The 25,157-nt window shown below is 47.0% G+C and overlaps 1 protein-coding gene and 1 long non-coding RNA gene across 2 annotated transcripts; both read left to right on the forward strand.

The window, feature by feature from the left end:
• Positions 1-867: 867 nt before the first annotated feature.
• bsdc1 (BSD domain containing 1) lies at positions 868-7,059 on the forward strand. Its single transcript, XM_040199765.2, has 11 exons — positions 868-1,113; positions 1,681-1,735; positions 2,211-2,327; positions 2,451-2,618; positions 2,968-3,022; positions 3,268-3,383; positions 3,517-3,585; positions 4,059-4,143; positions 4,235-4,738; positions 4,936-5,039; positions 5,607-7,059. Exons 1-11 carry the CDS (start codon positions 1,103-1,105, stop codon positions 5,634-5,636), a joined length of 1,314 nt encoding a protein of 437 aa, XP_040055699.2. The 5' UTR covers positions 868-1,102; the 3' UTR covers positions 5,637-7,059.
• A 3,086-nt stretch (positions 7,060-10,145) lies between these two features.
• LOC120833012 (uncharacterized) lies at positions 10,146-11,246 on the forward strand. Its single transcript, XR_013452801.1, has 3 exons — positions 10,146-10,245; positions 10,407-10,488; positions 11,123-11,246. It is a non-coding gene; the product is annotated as an uncharacterized LOC120833012 (long non-coding RNA).
• The last annotated feature ends 13,911 nt before the right edge of the window (positions 11,247-25,157 follow it).

The following is a 25,157-nucleotide window of genomic DNA, read 5'->3' on the forward strand; positions in this document are numbered from 1 at the left end:
GATTACTGTTCAATAGAGGAGTACTTGTCCCAACTTGGCTCCCCAAAACCTGCATTGACAGAGTTAATTAGAGGACTGAAAGACCCAATTAAGAGGATTGAGCGGCTGGACGGGGGAGACATATTGAGGGACATACGCACGCATTGTGCAGCGTCTGTTTAAGGGGGGACTTCAATTAAGGGAGAACACACTTCCAGGGGCTTGTTGCCTGTTATTTTTCATTTGTGCTCAGTAAAGCTTACAGCCCCCCTTTCACCCAGAATACTGATGAGGGGCAAAGCACAGATGCTGGGAGTCGACCCACCCGTATGCAATGTGCATGTGTGGAGATACGCACACATGCACATTCACAGATACTGAGAGCAGAGAGATTGATGAGGGGGTTCATGCTGGAATAGCTAAACACTGATTAGTCAACATAGTGGCCAGAGAAGGAGAGGTGTGGTCTGGAATCATTTGTTTGGTTTCGTGTGCAGCTTATTGGTTAAATTATGTTTAATTATAAGAAAATGACTTGCATATGCTTAAATTGTTAACCTCCTTCGCAGAAGTATTGCACTGATGGGTGTCCTTTGTTTTTAATATACTTCTTCTAAACCGGGTAATGGGGGCTCCTGATGCATTTACTGATTTGTGTTGACTTTTCACACAGTTAAACACACAAAATAATCAAGGTTCCTACACTAAGTGGAAATTCATTTTTTGTGACAAATCTGTTGCAGAGGTGAGCACGTAAACAGTATGAAGTCACAAGCAAAGCTTGGTTACCTCTTGTTTTATAAAAAACATATTAAAACAACCGAGCGTCATCTCATTGTTTCTTTCTACACACCGTGCTTCCCAAACGTCCACCTTTGGCGTTGCCTTCTGTTTTGGTCCTCTGCGGCCACCGTAGATGTCGCAGAAACTTAACTTGTTTTTTTGGTTACAAACTGTACAAGACAACTATTCATAACAGTGAATTTCATTCGATTCATTTCCGTATATGTAGATGTGTCTATCCGGGCGTGGCAGGAGGGAAGTCATTCTGCATCACGTGTATTTCAAAGCCTTGCAACACGGGTCGGAGTTCAGTAAATACTGATGATGTCATCGCCTGAAGATGGCTGAAGGGTGAGAGTGAACTCGCAAATTACTTATTTGTTCGTTTAGATATAATACAGCAGAGAGCACCGTCGCCGTGTGCACGTTGTGTTCGTTAACGTGTTATGTTTCGAATGAAGTTTTGTGTTGTGGGTTCGTTTGAACGCTGTGCTTTAAAACTCACGGAATCGGTTTAGGAAGTCGCGTTTGTTTACCAAAACATAGCCTGGCTAGCGTTAGCACAGCCTGGTTAGCAATTTGCGTAAACCACGCAAAGTCGTCTTTATATATACAACGTAATGTGTGTATCCTGTTTGTTCTTAGCTAGCAGTTACGTTCCGCCTTACCTATTGCAATTGTGGCTGACAGATTACGTACCATGTCGCTGCTAGCTGACGTGAGCTAGCTCGTTTAGCTTGTTGGCTAGGCAACTAACGTTACGTGTTAGCTTAAGTTAGCCAGAATGCGCTCGAGAAAGCCAACTGTCGAAAATTGTTATGTATCGCTTTGTTGGTACGCGCAATTGAAAGTAAAATGTCTACTCTGCTGTTGTGGTTCCGGAGAGTATCCCGTTTCTAAATGTGTGCATGTCTACAGAGAAGGCTGGTGGGGAGGCTGGCTTCAGCAGAGCTACCAGGCCGTCAAAGATAAGGTATCCCGCATAAACACATCCGCTTCATTTGTATTAATGTCCTAACCCCGTGTAAAGATGTCATGAATCTTTTAAGTAGATGCTTAAAACGGTTATGTACACGTTTGTAAACAACACACACTAACCAACTAGTTGTCATGAAAGTTCAGACAGGTATGCGTAAACGTACCATTACGACTGACAAAGTAAAACGAAAAGTCATTTCCCCTAAAATATTATGAACTTTACAACTTGTGAATAAAACCTGGTTGCCCGATGTGATTATAGCTGCGGAAGGACAAGATTTTAAATGTGCCAGCTATATCCTAGTCTAAGCAGATGTAGATTTTCTGCTTAAAGAAGTTGTAGATTTTCAGTTTCTGAACATTTCTCTTGTTCAACATATTTGATTCAATTCTTTGTATTATTTGAATCTTGTCCGACCCTTGAATTAAAATGCTAAAGTTGCATATGATTGTTGTATTCTCCTCTGCAGTCCACGGAGGCCTTAGAATTCATAAAGCGAGACCTGACAGAGTTCTCCACCGTGGTTCAACACGACACAACCTGCTCAATTGTGGCTACGGCCACGGCTGTCAGGAATAAGCTCGCGGTAAGTTGCAGCCTTCACCTTGTTCGTTGTTATTTCTTTCAAATTTCTGTTGAATGTGTGTTCAAAAGACTATCGTCCCCTGTACGCCTGGGAATTTAGGAATCTATTAATGCTGCTTTCCAGGTGGAAGGGTCCTCTGAGACCTCAGAAAAAGTGAAGAAGAGCCTTTCTAGTTTCTTAGGAGTAATAACTGACACGCTCGCTCCGCCACCCGATAAAACCATTGACTGTGATGTAATCACGTTGGTGGCGACGCCGTCAGGAACTACAGAAGTCTACGACAGTTGTAAGGTAGGTCTTCTCGTCCTTCTAGCTGAGAAATACACTTCAATGTCACCTGTTAGAAAGTTCACTGTATCACAAACCTTGAGTTTTTTTTTTAAATGACTAGACGGCTAACTAGATCTTTGTGCAGGAGTTGTTTGAAATAAATAGATGGGAGACGTGACTGTCGAACAAACGTTTGTTGAAGTTGATTCAGGGCGGATTTAGTTCTTGTATGTTTTCTCATAAGATGCTGTGGGCCGTGAAAGTGAGCACATGATGTAGCATGTTGAGACAATTAACCACCGTGAAAGTGAGCACATGATGTAGCATGTTGAGACCATTAACCACAGCGTAGCATTTGTTTGTCCTGCAGGCGCGTCTCTACAGCTTGCAAGCGGACCCTGCTACGTACTGCAATGAGCCGGATGGTAAGACTCAAGGAAGCAGAATGTTGGACTGTCATTGGTTATATTGTGTTTAAAGTGAACTAGTATTTTATTCTTCTAGTACTTCTTCTATGCATCGGTTTTCAAATTAATTTTGCTGCACACATGTATTTTTGATGTTAGTCATGAGTTAGATTTGTGTGGTGACGCACCATTTAAATCATAATGTGATTGCGTTGTTTTTTGTAGGTTACGATGTATTTTAATGAGAAGTCTTTTTTTTCCAGGTCCCCCGGAGCAGTTTGACAACTGGCTGTCCAGATTCAGCTTGGAAGACACAAAGACAGAAATCTCAGAGCTTCTGGTCACCAGTCCTTCTATACGAGCCCTTTACACAAAAATGGTGTGTAGCAATGGTTTTGTCATCACTTTTGTCATCACCGCTGACCATTTAATATCAGAATGAGACGTCATAATGAGAATTGGCGGTGCAGACAAGGAGGACATTCTTTTATAATTTGTTTTGTGTTTCCCAGGTGCCGGCGGCTGTAACACATTCAGAATTCTGGCAGCGGTATTTCTACAGAGTCTTTCAGTTGGACCAGGTAGTTGTGCTATTGGTGTTTTGGTGCTATTTTGGTGTGTTCTTACCAGCAGAAGGTGTCTGTTTCATCACATGAAACGATTATCTTGGGCGCCACCTGCTGGCTGGAACATGCCAGTGGTTCCACATGCCCAGTGGGACTGTAGGAAGCACTGGTTGTGTGTTTATCTTGTCCCAGATTTATTTAGCATGTTAAACTTTGAAAAATACACTAGCTGTATTTGATGAACGATCAGTATTACTATACTTTTTTTTAACCACATGTATTTAATACCATAAAATAAGCTGAATAATCTAGTACAACAACAAGAGCACCATGACAGGGTGTTAATAAGGAAACACTTAAAGGTGGCACAGAATTTAAGCCTATTCATGTTTTCTGCTAAAACTAAATATAAATAATGGGATATGGAAGGAAACATATTTGACAATAAACACAATCAAATTTCCCTCTTATTGTTTTTTTTATTCTAGGAGGAGGCCAGGAGACTGGCGCTGAAGCAAAGGGCGGAGCAGACTACACACACAGAGACCCTTGGCTGGGAGGAAGAGGAGGAAGGTAAGCGATCTCCTGCTTATCATCTCAATTAAACCGCTTGACTTTAAAGACCTGTCCCTTACAGTCTCTCTGTTCATGCCGTTCCTGTCAGATGATTTCCTCGGCGCTACGTCATCATCTCGACTGAACCTGACCCCACCCCGGGACAACAGCTCAACCCGGCCCCCCATCACCCCGAGTGCTCCCGCGGGAGCGGCTCTCCTGAGCTCCGTCCCGTCCCCCGCCGAAGAGCGCGACGCCGCCCTCTCCGGCAGCAGCGACAGCGTCAGCCTGCCGACGCAGGTTTCGGCGTGGCGGGAGCCCGTTGCCGCGGAGCCCGTTGCCGCGGAGCCCGTTGCCGTGCAGCCCGTTGCCACGGAGCTTGCCGAGAAGCTGACCGATGCCAGCTTGGAAGATGCCGCGGGCAAGATGCAAGCAAAGCAGAGGCCCGGGAAGAGGGACTCGCCAGAGGTCACCGTTGATGGGGCGTCCGTGCGGCCGTCCGCCCCCACCGACAAACCAGACGCGGCAAAGGAGGAGGGGCTGCAGGACCTGAGAGTGTTTGAGCTCAATTCCGACAGCGGGAAGTCTTCGCCCTCTAACAATGGCAAGAAAGGTGAGCTGACTTCAGGGTGTTCCTCAGTTGTCAGTGAGTGGCAGGCGTCCAGTTCCCGCTGGTCCAGGCAGGGAGTGTAACGGCAAACGGGATTAAGTTTAGCGACGTGGTCGTGAGCTTTCCACTCAATAAGCTCAGGCAAGGAGCTGCTTGGTGGAGGTCACACACAGTTTCTAAATGTGTTTTCCCGTCACCAGGGTCCAGCACCGATGTGAGTGAGGACTGGGAGAAGGACTTTGACTTGGACATGACGGAAGAAGAAGTCCAAATGGCACTCTCTAAAATAGAAGCTTCTGGAGAGGTTGGTGCTGTGACATTTACCAAAATACAGTGGAAACGGCTCCTAATCATCACCGCTGTCTGCGTTATATTGATCTGTGTATTCTATTCCCTGACAAAGTGCTGGCTTTGGTTGAGGATCCGTTTTTTTTGACGGATCCGTGTGGGCGGTGCATGCAGCTGCACATGCCATGGTGGCATAGTCTTATTTTAAGGGAACGTCACGTTAACATTATTTATCAATCCACTTGATGGTGGCGGCGTTCCCATGGTGCGCCCATTAGACTGCACACGGCCGTCTGAGGAGTTTTGCTGCTGCATCTGTTTGGGTCTCTTTGACGTCTTCTTCCAGGAGATTTATTTTTGAGATAGGACCCCCCCCCCCCCCCCCCCATCTTTTATTTTTAAATGCACACAGCACTAGCTTCAGGTATCCAGCCAGATCAGGAGTAAAATAAGTGTGTGAGTGTGTGTGTGTAATAATATATATATATTTATATATAGTGGATGATCACTATTAGCGGTTTCCACTTTAAAATATGAGAAATTAAACTTGTTACTAAGCTCCTTTTTTTTGTTTTTTTACCAGATGGATGAAGACTGGGAGAACTGGGAATGAGAGCCACTGCAACAGAAACTCTGTTCAACCATTAACGCTAGTTCTCGGCCGACGAACTATGCTTACCGTGTTTTAACTCTTTGTCCACACTGTCACCATGTCATGATTGTCAGTAAGGGATGTCCCGGCGGGTTTGGACCATATTGGGGAACCTGTTAAAAAGAGTAAGGCAATAAGAATCACACTGCTCTGTCAGGCCAGCGCAGACTAATGGCTCTTTGCTGTTTCTTGTAGCTTCTGACTTCGACACTACAACACTAGTCACTCCTTTATTTTATTTTTCAAAGCTTGAAGGACGCGCAGCGACGAGTCCGAATGTGAAAGGTACCCCTGCAGCAAGTAAGGAGCCGTTTCCCCCTTTTCATTATGCCATAATAAAACGTATGTCGCCAGTGCATTGCAGGTTGGGCAACGATGTAACGGCAGGCTGCAAAATAGCCATAAACTATAATGCTGCTTGTCAACGCTTGATGATTGAATGCTTCGTTTCTACCCGTGCCCCCGTTGTTTCCTTCTCATCTTTACAATGCGAGAGAATCTTCAAAATGAAAACATATATATATATATATATATATATATATATATATATATATATATATTGGCCTTCTTTCACAGAGCACTTTTCATCTTGGATTCACTCCCAACTCTAGACATACGGCCTTGTAAAACATTCTGCAGTGTGATGTTATCCAAAGGTTCCGCTGCGCCGCCGGCTGACCCGGCGTTGGTTCTTTCCCCGCTCTTTGTCATATCATCTTATTCGTTGGACTAATGTGAGCTGGTTGCAGGCTGTAACTGTGTCGCCTTTTGAATAAGTTGTTTGTCTTATTTGGGTCGTGGGAATTCATTACTTTTGACTTTGCTGGAGCGAGGTGGCGTGCGAGCAAACCGAGAGAATGCACGTCGCTCCCGTTGTCGCGGCGGCAGATTCTTTGCTTTGAAACTGAGGGTTGCAGGAAATGTGCCAACAGGCCGAGGAGCAACGGGCGCACTATCCATCCTTCTCTGATTTCCTTCTCTGTCATCTGTAATGTGCGCGAGGCAAAAGTACTAGAGATGTAATATTTATACTAAAATAAATGCTTAATTATTGTATGATGTGCTTTGGATTGCATGTCTGTGCAATACCATGCGGGACGTTGTGCAGATGTGTCAACGTTGAGTTGTATGTTTTCTGGTGAAGACACAGGCTGTTCTTCAGGTTCTTGTGTTCTCACAATGTGTTGCATGTCTATAATTCTCTGCTGTGTATTCCCTTCCGATTCACACGTTGAACTAATCGAAGCTGTTCCACACTCGTCTGTTTTCAAATCAGATGTCAAGTTCTTTCTTTTTTTTCTTCTTTTTTTTTTTCCCCCCAAAGTCAATTATTTCCCTTTTGTTTATTTTCAAATGATCATTGTTATTAAAGGCTTCATGGCTAGTGGGCGTAGTGTGTTGCTTTGGGAAATGGACATTATGCTACTAAAGGAGAAAACCAGTCTGGGCTACTGACGCATTCTAATTGGTGGCTGAAACAGGAAATCACCACTCAATATGAGAGCTATTTGCAACTAAGCGCTTAGCTACTGCGTAGAACTATCAGCACTCTCCAGCTCAAAATGTGGAATTTCACAGTCAATGTTGAATGAAGGACCGCAGTTAGTTTCTGTTTAAAACCTTAAATAAAGCATCGCTGAAACAGTACACCTGTATTCACTGCAGGAAGCTATGATATGTTTTATAGAGTTCTTTGTGAGTGGGGGCTTAACTGTCATTAATACAAAGCGTTTCAATTTTAATCCTTGTTTAAGACTTAAGTGACTATGAATTTTACTTTTTTTTTTAAATACCCTCTTTCTACATAATATATCTTCCGCTTCTGGTCATGTTCTTTCGCATTTTGAGTAGTGTGTTGTGAATATATAATTAGTTATATATTAATACATTTTCTCTAATACATATGTGCTTATGACAGCATGCAGTACAGGACGTGATCCACCGGGTGGCGCTGTTACTCCGCTTCGGCGCGCCGCTCCCGACCTGCCACTCCTTTTCTCTCAGGCGCAGCATCCATCTCACACACGGGTTTCACATGAACAGCGGTACGTCAGAACATCACCCGCCTTTATTAATACCAACCCGGCAACGTTCTCTTGTCGCCTTTGTTGTGGTTGTTGGACAGAATCTCTCTCCGCCGCACCGGAGGCCCGCGGAGAAGCAGCGAGGCGATCAAAGTAAGGCTCGCGGTCTTTGTGGTGGCATCAGACGGAGTAATTTAGGTCACCGTGGAAGGACACCTGTGCAGCGAGCTGCCTCTGCAACATGGAGGCTGCCTGCAAATGGCTACTGTCTGTGCCTCCCTGTCGCCCCCCCCCCCCACCCCCCCTTTCACTGGTGTGGGGGATTAATGAGTGAGTGGATGATGAAACCGAAGCATGAGCATCAGTCAAGACCAGCATAGCACCACGGGATCAATTCAAACGAGGCGCCAATCTCCCTTTCAAATTTGCCGAACTTTGAGGATAAATTAACCTTGATCTTGATGCTGATACGCAAGTGGGCATATTTATGGAGAAATGTATTTTTAATGGCACCTGAAGTTCATCACATGAGCCATAAATAATTTGACTCTTCCGCTGTGTTTCTGTGGCTGCGATGACATTTTACCTGCATATTTGTTGGAACGGTTTTACCGCTCTTTTATTCTGAGACCGTCACTCCTCACTCCCCTGTGGTAATGGCTTATGCACATGCTACAAGATGCCTTACCCGGACCCCAAATAACAGACGCCATATACATTACATTCGTTCTTACTCTGTTCCCACTAGGAGGCCTTAGTCAGCAGAAAGGCTGTAAAGGAATTTCCTGTTGAAGCCCACCGCTCCCTGGGCCCGGCTGCATGTGTGCGCTTTACATTACCTCCTGCTCTTGCCAATGTCATCTACAGATCATATCACCATGGACAGACAATGGGGAGGGAGGGGAAAAGGGGGGGTTCTTTTCCTCCTGAGGATCTATTCTTCCTCCCCTTACCCTTGCAATGCATTATCGACCGTACACTTCCATCTTCTCCTTCTGTCTCTCTTGCACGTACAGCGAGCTGTCCCACACGCAGTCACACTCATTTCCAGCGTCTCCGAGACGCGCATGCACACGTCCACATGCGCGGGGAAAAGAGTCAGGATGAGGTCGCTGTCTTGAGAGCGAGTATTATTCTCAGCACCCTAAAGCGAGAAACCCTGTAACCCCTCCGCCTTTCAGTAATGACAAAAGGCTCCCTTTGAGGGAGCAGGCGGACTCCTATGGAATGTGTTACCAGGGGCTTCGATAGGACTTTCCTCCCCTCAATGCATTTTGTGTGTGTGTGTGTGTATCCGCATCCTAATGTCTTGTTGTTTCAAATGTATTCGCTCTTTGTACAGTATTTCTTTCAGCTCTTTCACAGACTTCACTTCTCTTCACATTGCATAGACGTTCGGTTTTAATCTCCAATTAATCGGAAACGACATCTATGTGTGAACTCCATGTCCAGCTTGGTTTCCTTCCTGTCACATACAGAGAAAGTTCAGCCACTAGACAAAGTGCTGATCCATTGCTGAGCCCTGTGGGTGGAGGGGGGGGGGGGGGGGGGCAAATGAAGGGGGAAAAAAAGAGAAAGAAAACAACTTCTAAAGGACTCTTGAGATGCCTCAGGATTTTTCCATGACAGACCATCGCCTTTCCCAATGTCGAGCGGTGGGAACGGGCCACTTTGTTTGTACGAAGCGGTGTCTGGGAGGAATGTGGGGTTTAGCCGGGGAGCCGAGAGGGGGGGTGTATGATAACTCCCACTCCATTCAGATTTATGGTCAAGACAGAGGGGCTCCTCCGGATGCATGTCAGGGGACCAGTAGAACACCACCCCTCTGCCAAAGCAAATGTTTTAGCCGAGCAAACCCTCGCTATTCTGTGCGTCGCTCTCTCTCTCCCTTCCTCTGTCTCCTTTTCTGTGCAATCGTATGGAAAAGTGGGTGATTGTTCTCCCGTGAAGCTTTCACACGGTGACATTTGTGGTAACCTCATTATAAACCAGGCGTTGGCCGTAATGAAAGCGTCCTTGCCTGGAGTTAGATGCGAAGATCGATAGCACCCTCGCTGTGATGGAGCCGCAGCCAGCAGCCCGTTAGCTTAGCATAAAGGCTAGCTTCGCCCTGTTCAAAGGCTGGGAAAATCCCTGCTGCTGGGCCGTGGAATATTCTGCCTTTTACACGATCGAGATGTAGCGTGAGGCGCCAGGAGGGGAATTTAGAAAGTGTCGGAGAGGACCAAGCCGCTGTTTGATTTATCACCAACAAATCCGGCAAGAAAGCTGGTCAACTGTGAAAAGTGTGTCCTTCCCAATCTCAGATTAGATTCCTCATCAAAGTGTTTGTCAGCAGTAATTGACAAACCAGGTCTTTAACCTACTAACATTTCATTTACAGATGTCCTTTCAATTCTTCTGCGCATTCCTGCGCCGGTTGTGCGACATCCTTCATAGCAGGGTCGGACTTTGCAAACTCCTCTTAAAAAGTTTTCAGAATCCTTAGAAAAAAAACGACCCCATTCCCCTCGTTGAGCCCAACCAACACAACTGTACAGCGGCCTGTGAGTCTTTTACTCATTTTTGTCCTCTTTCCCAATGCATTCAGCCCTTCTGAATGTCCTGTCGCCCCTTCTTACCTTCTCCCCTCCACCTCCCCCTCTTTTCATTACTGTCCCATTCATTCATTTATTCTTGTTCTTTTCCACTGCTTCGGCCACGCCAGCGGATGCATTCATCTCCCTGCCTGCCTGGTCTATCAGAGGACGACACACTCCTTTATCTCATCGAGCATCTGGTAATGGAAGGTGAGATTGTTTTGGTCGTGGAGGATCGGCGAGGCTGAGCCGAGTGGAGCGGTCTGCAGCCATGCAAATTACACTGTCACTAGCTGGCCTGTTTAATACATCTGCCTTGTAAATTGGAGCATTCTGCAGAGGTGAACCTGTGGGGCTGTTGGACTACGTTAGTAGTTTGAAATACACAAGGGATGTGATTTTCCTGCCTATTTACAATATTTTTTACAAAAGTTTTTGTTGTAGACATCGCTGGTTTTCAAATGCTTTTCTCCACATTCTGTCCCATTAGCCATGTGCTCAGTGTACTGGGGACCTGCGGATGGCCATGCTGGTTGGTTGGTCGGGTTTGATCCACCTGACTATTCCTCACTGGGGACAAGTTATCCCCTGTAGTCCCTGCTGGTTGCAGAATGTCAAAGCTTGCGTCACCTTTTTGTATGAGCAAAGGTCTACGGCTTTCCCACAGGCCTCTCCAATGAACTTTCTGTTCAGTGCTGATAAGCAAATGTTAGCATGCTAAACTAAGGTAGTTGAACATTGCACTGCTAACATGCTGAGCATTTAGTATGTGTCCTCTCTCACAACATGTCTCCTCAATGTTGGCAAGTGGCCAACAGGCATTCATCTCCTCTTCCATCCGCAGTAAACACTGCATCCTCGGCCGGGCAGCGAGTCAGATGAACGGCAGCGTCCATGTGTGTGACAGAGAGGGTTGAATCCATGAGGTGTTTGTGCGAGATGGAAAAGGGAACAAGACGGGCCTGTTACATCGTGCTAATCCTAATCCTAGCCTGCAATTGTGTCCAATGTCCACCCCTCCTGCTCCGAGTCACTTCCAGGTCTTGGCTTAGCCGGGGGAAAAAAAGGTGAATGTCTGCTTCCATGGCGCCGTCGGTCAGGCGAACCCACTGACCTTGGCGCGGCGGCTGCTTGGCGAGCCTCTGGAGAACCTTCGTCCTCCATCGTTCCAATCCAGGAGATCCGATTGACACTGCGAGTGTGCCATCTGCCCCTTGACAAGATTACACTGTGCGATTGGCCAAGAAATCCTCTAGCGTGGCAGATTAATATTGAAATATAGGGCAGGAATAGCTGCTGCATGTCTAGATTCTGTTTTGCCGTGTAGCCCCTCTGAATTCATGCCACAGCAACAACATTTTCCCAGGTGTTTGGATTAGGAAATGTATTAATTGTTTCTATCCGTCCCTTTTTGCATCTCTTTTTCTGCTGATCCCCCTGGTCCTTTTTTTGTATTTTGCATGTGTTTGTGTTAATCCAGAACTTCCTCCCATGTCCTCTCTTTAGATTTTAATAAATGTATCCCAGCTCCCTGGCGCTTGATTTATTTAAAAAAAAAGGAGAGTAAAATGTGGGAGGAACAGAGCAAAAACTGAGAGCGAGTGAAGATAACCACTTAGTCTGAAAACCGTTACTATGGAAACTGTGCCTTCCTTTCCACTGCAATTGGAGACACATTTTTGTGTAACAGTGGGTACAAATTAGCACTCCCCTGTCTCCTGTATAATGCCTCTTAAAGCCCTGGAGCGTTCAAAACCTGGATCTGCTAATACCGTTACTGGGACAATTCTGTCAATGTTAAAGTCCATTCCTTCACTCATCTCGGTCTCCTTTGAGTTTCAAAATCAATAATATTGAGCCTATCAAGGCGAATTTGAAGCTGTCGACAGCATCATGTTTTCCGATCTACGCTGTATGACTGAGAGTCGAGTTCTGAATGTGCCTGCAGAAGAACCCTGAAGCCGGGGACTTAGATCTCTCTCTGGATCCACACAGCATTTACAGCCATCCTAATGGCTGCCCTCCTGTCTGTCCTCCTGTCTGTGTGTGAGTATGCGGACGCACGACCCCGCTTCTTACATCAGCAAACGGCTCATGCCAGGCGTGTCTCATTTGCTCGGATTTTCAACGCCTATTTGTTTCATCGCGTCCATGAAGAAGATTAGTAGTTATTTGTCCCGCTTGGTCACTGTCCGCAGCATTGATGTGAATCCTTCTTTTCTGCCTTTACAGCCCCTCTCCGACCCCCTCCTGACCCCCGACTCCTCCTCTCTGCCCCCGGCTCATAAGGCCTGCATGCCATGCTGTTTTCACTGAGTGCCCAGTTGTGGATTACTCACCATGAAGTCATGTGGGACAATTGAATTACCAGTGGTTGTCGGTTCCCAGTGATGTTCTTCCTGGCCAGTTGAATCTGATGCATATGAGAGAATTGTACAAGGAACCCAGGGCATATGTTATGGCGACTATGAGTTGGTGTGGTGCAGGTGTGTTTCATTTCCTTGCACAAGCCATGAGACTGTATATTTAGGCATGAACCAAAGTTTGGGCTGGTTTGAACTGAGGCAAAAAGTCAGTGTGTCGACAAAGTTGTGAAAGGGGACGTGGGAATGCATCCAATAGTTGATGAGATATTTCCGTTGGGACCAAAACGGTGGAACGGCCAAGTCACCAACAGACCGCTATCGCCGTCCCGAGAGCCGAGCAGCTAGCGTCGCTAACAACCTGGCAGAGAGAGAGATGACAAAACTACACATTGATATTCATGGTCCTTCTACTAAAATTAATACCAAGTCCTTTAAAGGTTAATGAAATAGCATTGGCACAATCCTGCTACCATCGGCAGCACCCTGGCGCAAACTGCCATGGCAACGCACCTACCGTTTACTTATGCTAATATAAGCTAATGAGGCACAGAGCCCACAGGTGTGAACACCCTCACACACATGCACTCACACGTGCACTCACGCACACAAAATAACGTATCAAGTGGTTTTGTCTTCATAGATCTAATAGTCCCTCCAATTCGGCAGGTCCAATCACCGTCCTTGTTCATTCAGACTGGCAACATGGATGTCAGTCCAGCTACACACACACACACTCTCTCTCACACACACACACACACACACACTGCAGAAACAAGCTCCTTCTTCATCACCCGGCTGTCAGCATCATCACTTCCTCTCCAACCCCTTAATCCTGATACGAGGCTTCCTTCAACTCGGGGTCCCATTGAGAGTGTGAAACAGCCCAATGGGTTTCATCAAGTGAAATAGAAAGGTAATGATGCGTCTGGCACTCCGGGGGCCCCTGCACGTCTCCTCGGCTCGTTTTCTTCTTCCCCTCTCCTTTCCTGCAACCATGTTCCAGGAGGTTTCAGGTTCCCGCCGAACACCGGTGGGGTCTGTCTTTGACAAGTGCTCCATCCCACAATACGGCGATGCCTAAGATGTGCACGGCTACCGAGGAGAGCTGCAGCATCATCCTTCCACCTGACAACCCATAACCCCCCTGCACCCTCCCTTTACTTCCCAAAGGCCTTACTGCAGGGTCACACGCACACTCTCTCGCCATCGCATCCAAGTGACATCACCAGATGGATGATGGGGGCCACTGCAGGGCCAAGGGCTCCTCTTTCATCAGACTAGTTTATCTTAAAAGTGCACACTTTCCAGCCACACACACACACACACACACACACACACACACACACACTCCCCTGGCACCTCTACCGCCCCTTTATTACCCACCCCTCACTGCTAAAAGTGCAAAACCCAAAGTCTGCAACCCTAACAGAAAAAAATTGATTGATGGCAGCGTGAAACACGACCTTTCATTTTGCATTTTCCTGTCACCACCTTCCTACCACCCCTTTGCAGCCCTCCGGCATGTCTGAGTGGATCTTGCTTTGTGAAAATGTTCCACCTAGAAACAAAAACATGTGGGCCGGAGGGAACTTAATACTGTATCACGCTATACGTTCTGGCGTGCATGTATTGTTTGCATTTTCACATATGCGTGTAGGGTTTAGGCAGCAGGAGCAGACTCAATCGATCATGTTACAAAAGTCTTTCCAATACAGTTTAACGGGATGGATTATCCCTTAATATGAGCAGGGGTTTGCTGTAACGCGCATGGGGGCAACGTGTGGCTCAACGTCACGCTCAAGGACACTTTGACATAGAGACAGGAGGAGCACCATTACTAACTACTTAAACATTTATCCATTACTTTACAATTATTATTTTATTCTTCACATACTTGCAGCGCACACAGTTTCCCAAATCTTTGTGGCAACCGCAGAAGACATTTATAAGGACCAACACCTGCTGCTGTCTCCAGTGTGATTATTTACACAAACAATTCTCCTGAGAGACCAGTCCACCTGGTTGGGAATCTCTGCTCCAAGTTTAACCACATTACATCCCAGATGGACTATGCAGTCATGCTACAAGTGTTACAAACTTGCTGCATTGGAGGCTTAGTCGAGGGGGGCGGAGGGTTGAACTCCTTCACCTTCTCCCCAAATTGGGGGAAATTTCACGGAGGCAGATGAGGTCAAAAAGGGAAAAAAAGAGTGATGAGCGTGTGAACTCTCGCCCCCTCCAACAACTACATATGTAAACCATCAAAAACACACACACACACTCAGCTAAACACGTGTTCACACACTAAAATACCCTCAATTACTCTCATAAAATATGTCTGCATTCTTATTCTCTACCTCTTGGTTTGGTGCACATTTAGTGTGGATTCACAAGTTTTTCATCTGTGAATTTAATGAATGATAAATAACTGAAGTGCAATCAGAGTCGCACCTTCTAGGTGTTTAGTAGTGGAGACAGTTGAGAAGTGCTTGAAGGTGCAAGTCGTCTGAGGACTGCTGAGTCCCACATAAAAGTACCACATAGATGTCACAAGCCCAACTGTCTGATTTGATCCAGTTGAGAATCTCTACATAAAGACATGCTCATGGATCTGTTTTTTTACACACCATCTCTCCATTGTCATGGTCTGGTATTAATAACCAACAAATAGGTCACCCGCCCAAATCTAAGCTTTGTGGTCAAATCAGAACTATCTTTAAAGGACAATGAGTTGCTTTTTTTTACCACGGCCTCAATCCATCATGTGGCAAGGGGTAACAGGAAGGGCCGCTGAATGGGGAGAGGGGCAAAGATGTGCTGTTGCAGAGCTCTTAGACTCCGATTGTTAAATCAGAAAAAGTCACTTACGGTTGGAAGACCGTGCATCTAAACTACCAAAATCACTTTGCCTTCGGTGTCACTAGGTAGAACCAGTCCTCTTTTGTTTTCCGTGGTCCAATTTAACCATTAGCCAACTTCCTTTGTGTGATCAATTTCCTCTTTCCTTGGCCCCCGTCACCAGCGTGTCACTCAAGGCCCACAAGAACCCTTCCAACAGGATCAAACTGCATCCTTCTTCCATCGCTTCCGTCCTCAGCGTCCAATCCACCAGAAGAGACTCAAAGTATTCCTTTGTGGAGGCCGTTGATCGCAGAGGCCTCCTGCCCCTGACCACGCTATGCTCCTGAGTAGAGAGGGAGAGCCGCAGAAGAGTATCACAATAAACTTCCCCACCCCCGAACTCTGGTCCCAGGCCAAGCCTCACATATTTCACTTTTGTCGACAAGACAGTTTTCATTCCAACACCCCCCCCCCCCCCCCCCCCCCTCCCGCCCCTTCACTGCGCCCCAGTCTTTCTCGATCTCCTCACTTGCGAACTATCCATCCCCGCTTGGGCAATGCTGCACGGATAAATGACTTTGATTGTGAATCATCACAGATGTTTGGTTGGACGTCTAACACGTCTGAGGTCCAGTCCTTAACGTGCTTCACACACATATGGAAGTGTTTACATGCGGCGGAGGGAGAAAAGAAAAAGCATTTTTAGGGTTTGAGCCACTCGAGGCTGCAGGGTTGAATGTAGGATGTAGGAAAAAGCGGAATTCTTTGCACACTCGGTCAACAGAAAAAAAGAAAGAAGATGGAACGCTGTGCTCGTAAAGGCAAAGTTTGTTCTTTGCCGAGCAAAACCTATTTGTTCTGCATTTCACCCCCTCCCACCCTCACTCTGTTTTCCACTTGCACTGCTAGACACCTGGCCTGTGCTCATCCGTAACCATCGTGACAACAAAACCTGAGAAATTAATCAGAATTTTCCTTTCCTGTCACCTTTCATACACCCCCCCTCCTCCTCCACCTCTGTTACTCCATCATCCCTTCCCAAATAGATGAAGAAAAAGGGACTCTTCTCTCCTGTCCCGCTCCTCTTCCTGTTGGTGTGCCCCTGGACTTACCGCTGCTATCTGGACCTCGGCTCGGCCAGCAGAAGGGAAAGCTTCGCGCTGGGTGAATACAGGAGTCCGGGCTCCCGGTCACTTTCGGCTGCCGATAGATTAGCAAGCTGTCCACATGTCTCTAATTCAACCTGTGTCCCTTTGCCCTCGCAGCACATTCAGCCCAACAGCTTTGACTGAGCATGGCATTGTCCCCCAGTGAATCTCCATGATCTCATTACTGAACCGAGGTGTCTGGAACGCTGCAGCTGATTAGCTCCAATGACCTTTGGTTTGTTTTCTGGTGCTGAGGAGAGACACAAAGGGCAGTCCACCGCTCACATTCAAGGCTCCGCAGCGGCGTGCCTAAGCGCTCGATTGTTTCCCCTTTACGAACCAGTTGATTGGTTTGCCCGCGCGCATCGGACAAGTGTAGCTTATTTTAAGGGAATTTTGCCTCGGGCTGATTCAACGGAACGGAAAGAATAATAATGTGTCGTGTTGTTGTATTCTCCTCTCTTGGGTTGTGGGGTTGATGCGTGCAGCTGGGATGAGCGGGCGGGACCGTCCACAGAGAGACTGCGGAAGGAGACTTGGATGGCTTCAACCGTGAGTAATGAGTCCTCTCTCCAGTGTGCTCAAGAAGACTGCCTCGAAGCAGATTAACCCCACCTTCAATCCATAATCAACTCCCTCGGTCCCAGGTCTCTAATCACTGGCCCATGACCAATTGTTACCTCATGGGTCTTTATCTATCCATCCGCCCTTCCACAAATCCATCCATCCACCCATCCACCCATCCATCCATCCATCCATCTGTCCAGCCATCGTCTAAAATACAGCTGCCTGGTCCCCAGCTCTCTTTAGGGAGGAGGGGAGTAATTACGCAATGCAATGAAAAGCTTGCTTATGGCTGCCTGTTGGGTTGGATTACATTAATTGTCTGCTGTTCGTGCTCCGGCCCAACTCTGTCAGAATTTCTTATTCAATTTCTGGCGTTAGGCCTGCCAGAGGAGAGGAAATACCATCTGCACCTTCTGCCCAGCAAAAAAAAAAGTTGACTTGAGTTTGACTGCAATCACTTGACACAATTTGGATCTGTTTAGACCTTATTAGATTGCAAAAATATCATGTTGTTTGACTTTAGCCAGTCACGTACCAGGTCTTTGACGAGACGCAAATTCAGGTCTCTTGTGTAAAAGTCCGAGGCAACGTCCTCACTAATAGGATTTTGATTTGCACTCACTACACGCCCATAACATCCGGGTCCTTACCCTTCCTTTTCCCTTTGCTTCACTGAAGGTCTGCTAATTCCTGCACTGGCGGATGAAACATTGGCATTGGACAGAGGTGAGGCATCATCCAAAATGGATGCAGTGGCAAATACAGTGTGAGTGGCCGAGTGTCTCCAACATCTTGCCGCATACGTTGAAGGATCGAAACTTTCTCAAGAAAAAGCGGTGACTCATCGTCTTCTCGTACAGAGCGTTTGAGTTGGTCTTTCAGTTCGGTCTATTTACTGTCGATTGAGACACCCGGGAAATTGTCCTCCATGTCCACATTCTCTCCCAGAACCCTCAGCGGTTGTGGAGCTGTCGTCTTCCTCCTCAAATGGACAACCGACTCTCTGTGTACTTTTCCTTGGGTGCAATAGTCTACCACTCTATCCACCTCATAAAACATGCATGTACCTAAAATGTTTATTTAGACATTTGACCGGTGGCAGACGGGAGCTCATTGTGTCATCAATGAGCTTGATTGATTGATTGTTTTGTCACCCTGTGTATTTGGTTTCTCCTGTCCAGACTCACTTTGTAATGTTTAAAGACACCGCGTGTGAGACAGTTGACGAAAGTCACCAAACCTCCAGGGTGCATTCGCAGGTTTTTGCCGTCTCCTCAAGGACGTCTGAACAAATGCTTCCAGACACGCAGGCGCATTATTATTATTTATGCATGTAAATTCTGAGGGATACTTTACCACACTTTACCATCCATCCATCAGTCTGAAACGACAGAAACTGAAAGCTGTTTGGAACTAGTTGTAATTTATGCAAAAAAGGAGCGAAACAAATATCCAAGCAAGAAACTTCCCCGTGGGACGGTTGCAGCTGGATGGTAGAAGACATTTTTGAGCGATTTGCACTGAGAGAGCAGCTAATATATTGCTATTCCTATTTGAATTGTTCAGTACGTCCAATCTTTTAGACTCAGGGAATTTCCTTTTCCGAAACACAAGTAAGAGCCTTTGCTTAACTCACTGTGAAGCGCACGTTGCTGTTGGACATCTGGCCCCGTGACCCCCGGGGGCCGCAGGGAGCCGATGGGGACTCAATGGTGTCTCCGCCTCTGCCGGAACTCGGCTGTCAAAACACTTTTTTTCCATTCCACCAACCCACTGTTTCGTTTGTACTATGAAGATGGCAAGTGGTTATTGACTGCTTAATGCACCCAAGCTGACTGAAGAGTCCTCTTGTCAGAGTGTATGTTGTAAATATGGACGCTTTTCATTCTGAGGATAACGAGTCGAGGTGCCACACAGCGTCACTGCCGTCCTCCCGCGGTTGCTCATGGCAACATCCTCATTTTCCTGAATGTCAGGCGAGAGAGAGATGATGCCGGGTGTCTGACCATGACAGATCCAAGAGACTACATGCCCGGAGAACAATGCAATTATCTCCCGCGTCATCTCGCCCGGCGAGAAAGCGCTGCGATGGACAATGAGGTCTGTTAGTCGCACGTTGTGTGTCAAGCAGCAATCAGTTGAACCAAATTGTCTCTTTTTTTTGTTCAAAAGGCTTTTGTAAATGGAAAGTGGAAATACAATGCGTCTATCAACCTCTCTTTTTCCTATTATACTCACAACTCTCCCGGGCCATTTGGTAATTTTGTGAAATGTACTCAGCTGACTCGAGGATCAATGCGTCCCTTTTTAGGTTTCTTCTCCACGACATACATCATCTCATTAAGAGGCATCTTAATCTGATCCTCGCTCACTCAATTTCTCTCTATCCCATTCTCCTCCACATGCAATCTAAAGCGCTCCGCCGGGACGCTGGCTCCGCTGTAATTTAGAAGTAGATTAGGAGGAGATAGGCTATCAGAAGGCAGCCGGCCTGACAGAGACTGGGGCTGAGAGACAAAGAGAGAAGGAGGAAGACAAAGACGGAAACAGAGACAGGCCGAGATTGATGGCCGGCAGAGTGGAGTGGATCCGATAAGCAAGAACGAGGTGCAGTAAGAGAAAGAGACATCGATGGATTAAATGGGACAGTCTTAGTTAATGGCCCACGGGGTCCAACTTAGACCAGAGCCAATCACTTCCTCCTATAGTCTCTCTGTTAATGAGACATCATTGCGTTTCTCCTGCAGGGCCCTGCAGATGCTCGCTTCATAGGCTTTGAAAGGCATCAGGGAATCTGACTTCAGACATTTCTTCTTCTTCAGCACATTCTTTTGAGTGATCTAAAAATGTCTGATGTTGAGTTCTTTGTCCAACTAGCTGGTGCTTAGTCGGTAGTGTTCAGATCGGACAAGCTTCACGAGTGGACAGTAAAGTAAACAAGACTCTCAGGGGTTGAATGTAGTAATTTATTTGAATCAAATAATGCACATAAAGAACTAGCCAACAATCTCGCCGATGGTCTCGCTTACTTTTGTAGAGCCCTCGTTATTGAATACACTAGATACTGTGATAACCAGTTGATAGTTCATCACAGTAACTACAATTTTTTTGTGTTGCTTGTACTTAACTTAACGTACGGCACAATAAATAAATCATCGGGCAGAAGGAACAACAAATCTATTCCAATCATCATTTGTTGACTCCACGGTGCGGTTATGACGGCAAGGTGACTGACTGAATAATGCAGTGAAACAAAGTAGATTTTGGTCCAGTTATCAGGCTACAGGTGTGAATCACCTCCCTCTGCAATCAGAACGGTGCACTCATCCGCATTGTTCAGGTGCGTTAGTTTTGCCAGCAGGCTCCGCGCTCAGACAAACCACCGCACCGTGGCCGGGCGTCAGAGGGCCCATCCCTCTGCTGGTCCTGCCGGGGGGGGGGGGGGGGGGTCCCGTCGCGCCTCAGCACCGCTCGCCTCCGTGATCGCCGTTGGAGACGAGAGGGGAGAAGCTGTCAGACTGTCGAGCAGCAGACACACCAGCGGATTGTCTGCTGCGGCCATGACGACATCAGACGTGCTGTCATGTCGGGCTGTGAGTGGAGCTGAGGTGGCACGCGTTATGCAAAGAAACTCACATTATTTCACGGCCGTGTCAGGCTTGTAAGCATCACGATATAACGGGTCATTAATTTGATGGATGTCATGTTGTAATAATACAGATTAACAATTAATAATGATGAGTAACCCTAATCCTACATTTTGGCTTTGATAGACTGCAGCACATCTTGTATTGATATGCATACCACAGCTACACACAGCATGCTGGGTCCTGGGTAACACAAAAGAAAATGATCTCCCATTTGAAATAGAAAAGTGAACTTTCATGGTGAAGGTGGCTCTACCTGTCCTAATGCTGTCAAAACATCCCCATAACACAAGGACACAGTGCCCCCCCCCCAGCATTTTCTCCTCCACTCTCGCCCTGTTTTTCATGGAGCGCCCCCCCCCCTCCCCCTCCGTACCCCCCAGTAACAGGTTTGATTGGAAAGCATCTAGCCCCTGGCAGCCAATCCCCCACCAGTGCTGCACACACACACAGACACTCTCACACACGCAGGGTTTCCGTGGCAACTGTGGTGCAGGAGGTAGACGGAGTGATTTGGTCTACGGAGCGAGCCAGACTCCGCCAGAGAGCAGGGGGCTGGGGGGTATTTCAACTGTCCTGTTGTAAGAATAAAATCTAATCTGTGCATATTAATAATGATTGAAGGAGAATTGAGTAAAAGCCCCCCCCCGAAAAAGTTTTTAACTTTTGTTCACTTGTTTTTATGAGCTAATGTTCATGAGCATTAATCCATCAGCAGTTCTTCTCACTTTTGATTTACTGAGGTCTCGTAAAACGATGTTGCTGCTCGTTTAAAACACTAGTCTTCCTGCTCTTTTTGGAGCAGGCGATTTTAAAAACGGGGCCGAGCTGGCTGACTATCTGGCGGCCTGGCTTGTTCTACTTGGAGCCGGATGTCGCACAGCTTCCAAAAACGGGGCTTTTTGGAGATTACTGACTGAACCAGTTCTCTCTGCTTACTGGAATGGGATTAACTGCCTCATGTATGATTTGTGTGTCTGTGTGTGTGTGTGTGCGAGCGCCTTTGGCGCGCTGATGTTTATGTATCCGTGCACATATGTCCACGTGTGAAAAAAAAGAAATAGCCGGGCGAGTTAGAGAGGGAAATGACACGTGCGTTTGTGCTTTCCCAGCATCCTTTGTTGTCGGGCCTGAAAAATGTGGCTCAGCCGCGAGTCGTCGGTTTTTTAATCTTGCCGCCATTTTGTTGTCTGGTATCTATGGCCCTTCTCTATCTTTCTCGTGGCAGTCGTAGCGGCTTAACTTCCCAGAATGGTTACCATGGCAACACTGACAAAGGTTTATCAGTGGCCATGGCGACGGCCGATGCAAGGAGACGTAATCTTGGACTGGTGACCGTAGCCACACCTTGACGAGCAGAATCTCCAAGTATTTTTTAAAATTCATTTTGTATTGTGGTTTGTCGTATTATGTATTACACATGCATGCAAGAGTGGAAGGGATGCTTTGTCTTCCTCTGGCCGCGTGTGTGAATAGCTTATTTCTGTGTATGTATGTGTGCATGTGTGCACGTGTGGACGTCACAGCTCAACTTTGCACCAATCGCTGCCGTCTGGTCTTTAAAGACTCAAATCTCGCCTCCACGGAATTGTGCATTCTCGAATCAATCGCTCTGCCGTGTTCCCGACTACCTCAAATGGATTTATTTTTTTATTTTTTCCGCGGCTGAATTGTAATGTAAAAAGCGTTTGGTTTAAATAGCGCTATTGTTGGAGGCGTAATCAAACATTCATGAGGGAGAGGGATCTGGGGAGAAGCAGAGAATCTAGGTCACGGATGCGCTGGCAAGTCTCAGAGACTGCTGCTCTGCGCTCGCTCTCTTTCTAAACCTCTCTCTCGCTCTGTATTCTACTCTTTGTCGTCTCGTCTCCCTCTTTTCTCCGCCCACTTGTCTCCCCTCTCTCTCTCTTCCCCCCCCCCCCCCTCCCTCCTCTTCACCCCCCTCTTCCTCTCCTCTCATTTGTATTCCTCTGCTTCTTCCCTCCTCTCATCTTCTGCCCTCTCATCTCCTCACAGCTCCATCCTCTCCTGCACCTTGTGTTTTTCACTCTCATTGGCATGTTTTATTTTTCCCCTGCTTTAGGAGCGCAAACTCCTCAATACAATACATATCTTGTCGGGCGTTTGGTGTCACATTTTATCGCCATCCATCTCGGGAAATCCTAAAACGTGTCTGCGTCCACGCATAACCGCCGTTTAACGCCTGCAGACGGCTGAGCTAGTACATCATATTAACGACCCTCTTGACCATCATCCGTCAGGGAGAAGGTCGTGTTGTCACTGCTTTTACAACCATCTCCAAGCCAACTGTGGCGCACCGAGCAACACATCAGCAGAGGCTGACCTTGTGAGTGTGTGTGTGAGTGTGTGTGTGTGTGTGTCGGCGAGGATGAGACGGACTGTAGAAACATCAAGAAGAGAGTCGTGTTTGAGCTGCCTACAACTCCAACTGCAACAACACTTTTAAGTCTGTTGCACTCTCTAAAGTAACCCTGGGATCAAGGAACGAAGCGCAGAAAAGAACATAGTCCAGAAGATCCGACTCGCACACCTGTAAAGTAAATGGGAAGTTACATCAAAACTGACCGGCTTCTCATAAACGTGTCCTCACTGTGAGGCTGCCAACCAACGACCAGCGTCGTAGTAGTTTCTGCTCCGGCAATAGTTTATTACTACAAAATGTGACGTGTTAATTAGATGAGCTGAGGTCTCATTATCTTAGTTTGAATGCAGCAAAGCCAGGCGTTTTCCATTTTTGTTTACAGTCTTAATGCTGTGCTAAGCTAACAGGCTGCTGGCCGTAGCCTCACATTAAATGGGAATGAGAGTGAGACAACTGCTCACTAAACTCTTTTAGGAGCGGGAACAGGCTTGTTTAAATAACCGTCGCCTCTTCTTCCTTTTAAAACAAGCACCAGCAGAACTGGAAGTGGCGTCGGGACTTTCCCATGCGTTATGACACACCAGCAGATCAACGCTGCCATTATCCCTCATTGAAGCGGGACAACCGTTCAGATGAAATGAACAGGAAATTGACTGCATGCCTTTTCTTTTCCATGAAAGTCGAGCCGAGCTGGGTGTTTGTTTTCTTCCTGTCCGGTTGCTCTCACAGTTGGTGCTTCTTGCCCCATCGGCTCTTTGCTGTGTTCCTTCCTCTCAGCAGTTGCCATGGCAATTACAATGTTATCATCTGCTGGAATTATAAGTAAACAAAAAAAAAAAAAAAAAGAAGAAGAAGAAAAATAAACCCCAAGTATCCTCAATTCTGTGTTGTGTGTATCGTAAAACACATTAGCAGGTGTGTGTGTCTGCATGTCCTCCTCTGTGGGCCTGTTGATTTTAATTCTGGTCCCACGAGAACCTAAATCCCGGGATCTGCCCCCCCTACCCTCCCCTCTCCCGCCCTCCTCCCGCCCTTCCCTTGCGTATTAGAGGGTCCGAATCCACCGGCCACACCAATGCCAGCAGACCCCCCGGCATTGAACTCTCTCCAGCTAATCCATTTGTATGTTTTAAATTACAAATTTGGGAAGGGGGGGGGGGGCAAGTGGACAGTAAGCTCTCTGGCCTCTGCTCAGAAAACCCCTGTCGCCACGTGACCTAAATATCGAGCTAAAGAAGATGGAGAGAGGGCGGCGGGGGGGAGGGGGAGGGGGGGGGGGGGAACAAAAAAAGAAAAATAGGTCACATATTTCCCAGTCGCACGCCACACAATTTGGAAGAATAATCAAAGTCATGTTTGAATCCTCTCAGTCACCCCGGACGAGCCAAGCAGCCGGAGGGATGAGTCACTTTTCTGTGGCGACGGCAGAAAATCGGGGGGGGGGTGGGGGAGGGAGGGTTTAGCCCGAGGTTATTCCGCTTTGGGAGGTGCGTCTGAATGACTTTTGGGCATTAAAAATAAATGCCCCCCCTTGTGTTGAAAGAAATCCATAAAGCACTACACACTTGAGATGCTGAGGGCCGAGCGGCGGCATCACATCGGATCGCCGTTACTTACTTACTCAATTCCCTAAACATGATTATTATTTTCCCATTTTAATCTCGCTCCTCCTCTTGCTCCATCCGTCTGGCTCGCACTCCGTCTCTTCCTCGCTCCTGTCTCCATCTTTATCGACGGCCTCATAGTCAAACCCGTCGCCCCGTCCTCCACCCTCTCTTGGCCTCCCACAGCCCGATGACGAGTGACCTTGACAGGCTCATCAATAACGCAGGGGGGCGGGGGGGGATTAAACGTAGCTCCAGCTTCTGCCCTCAGAGGCCCCTCCCCTCCCCACTCTTCATCTATGTAATAATCATACTAATCATCT

The sequence above is a fragment of the Gasterosteus aculeatus genome, chromosome 15 (assembly GCF_964276395.1).
Source record: "Gasterosteus aculeatus chromosome 15, fGasAcu3.hap1.1, whole genome shotgun sequence".
Taxonomy (NCBI): Eukaryota; Metazoa; Chordata; class Actinopteri; order Perciformes; family Gasterosteidae; genus Gasterosteus; species Gasterosteus aculeatus.

Coding starts and splice junctions, on each gene's coding strand:
- bsdc1 (XM_040199765.2), top strand. Junction 3,586..4,058: donor GAGTCTTTCAGTTGGACCAG/GTAGTTGTGCTA, acceptor TTTTTATTCTAG/GAGGAGGCCAGGAGACTGGC. Junction 4,144..4,234: donor CTGGGAGGAAGAGGAGGAAG/GTAAGCGATCTC, acceptor CGTTCCTGTCAG/ATGATTTCCTCGGCGCTACG.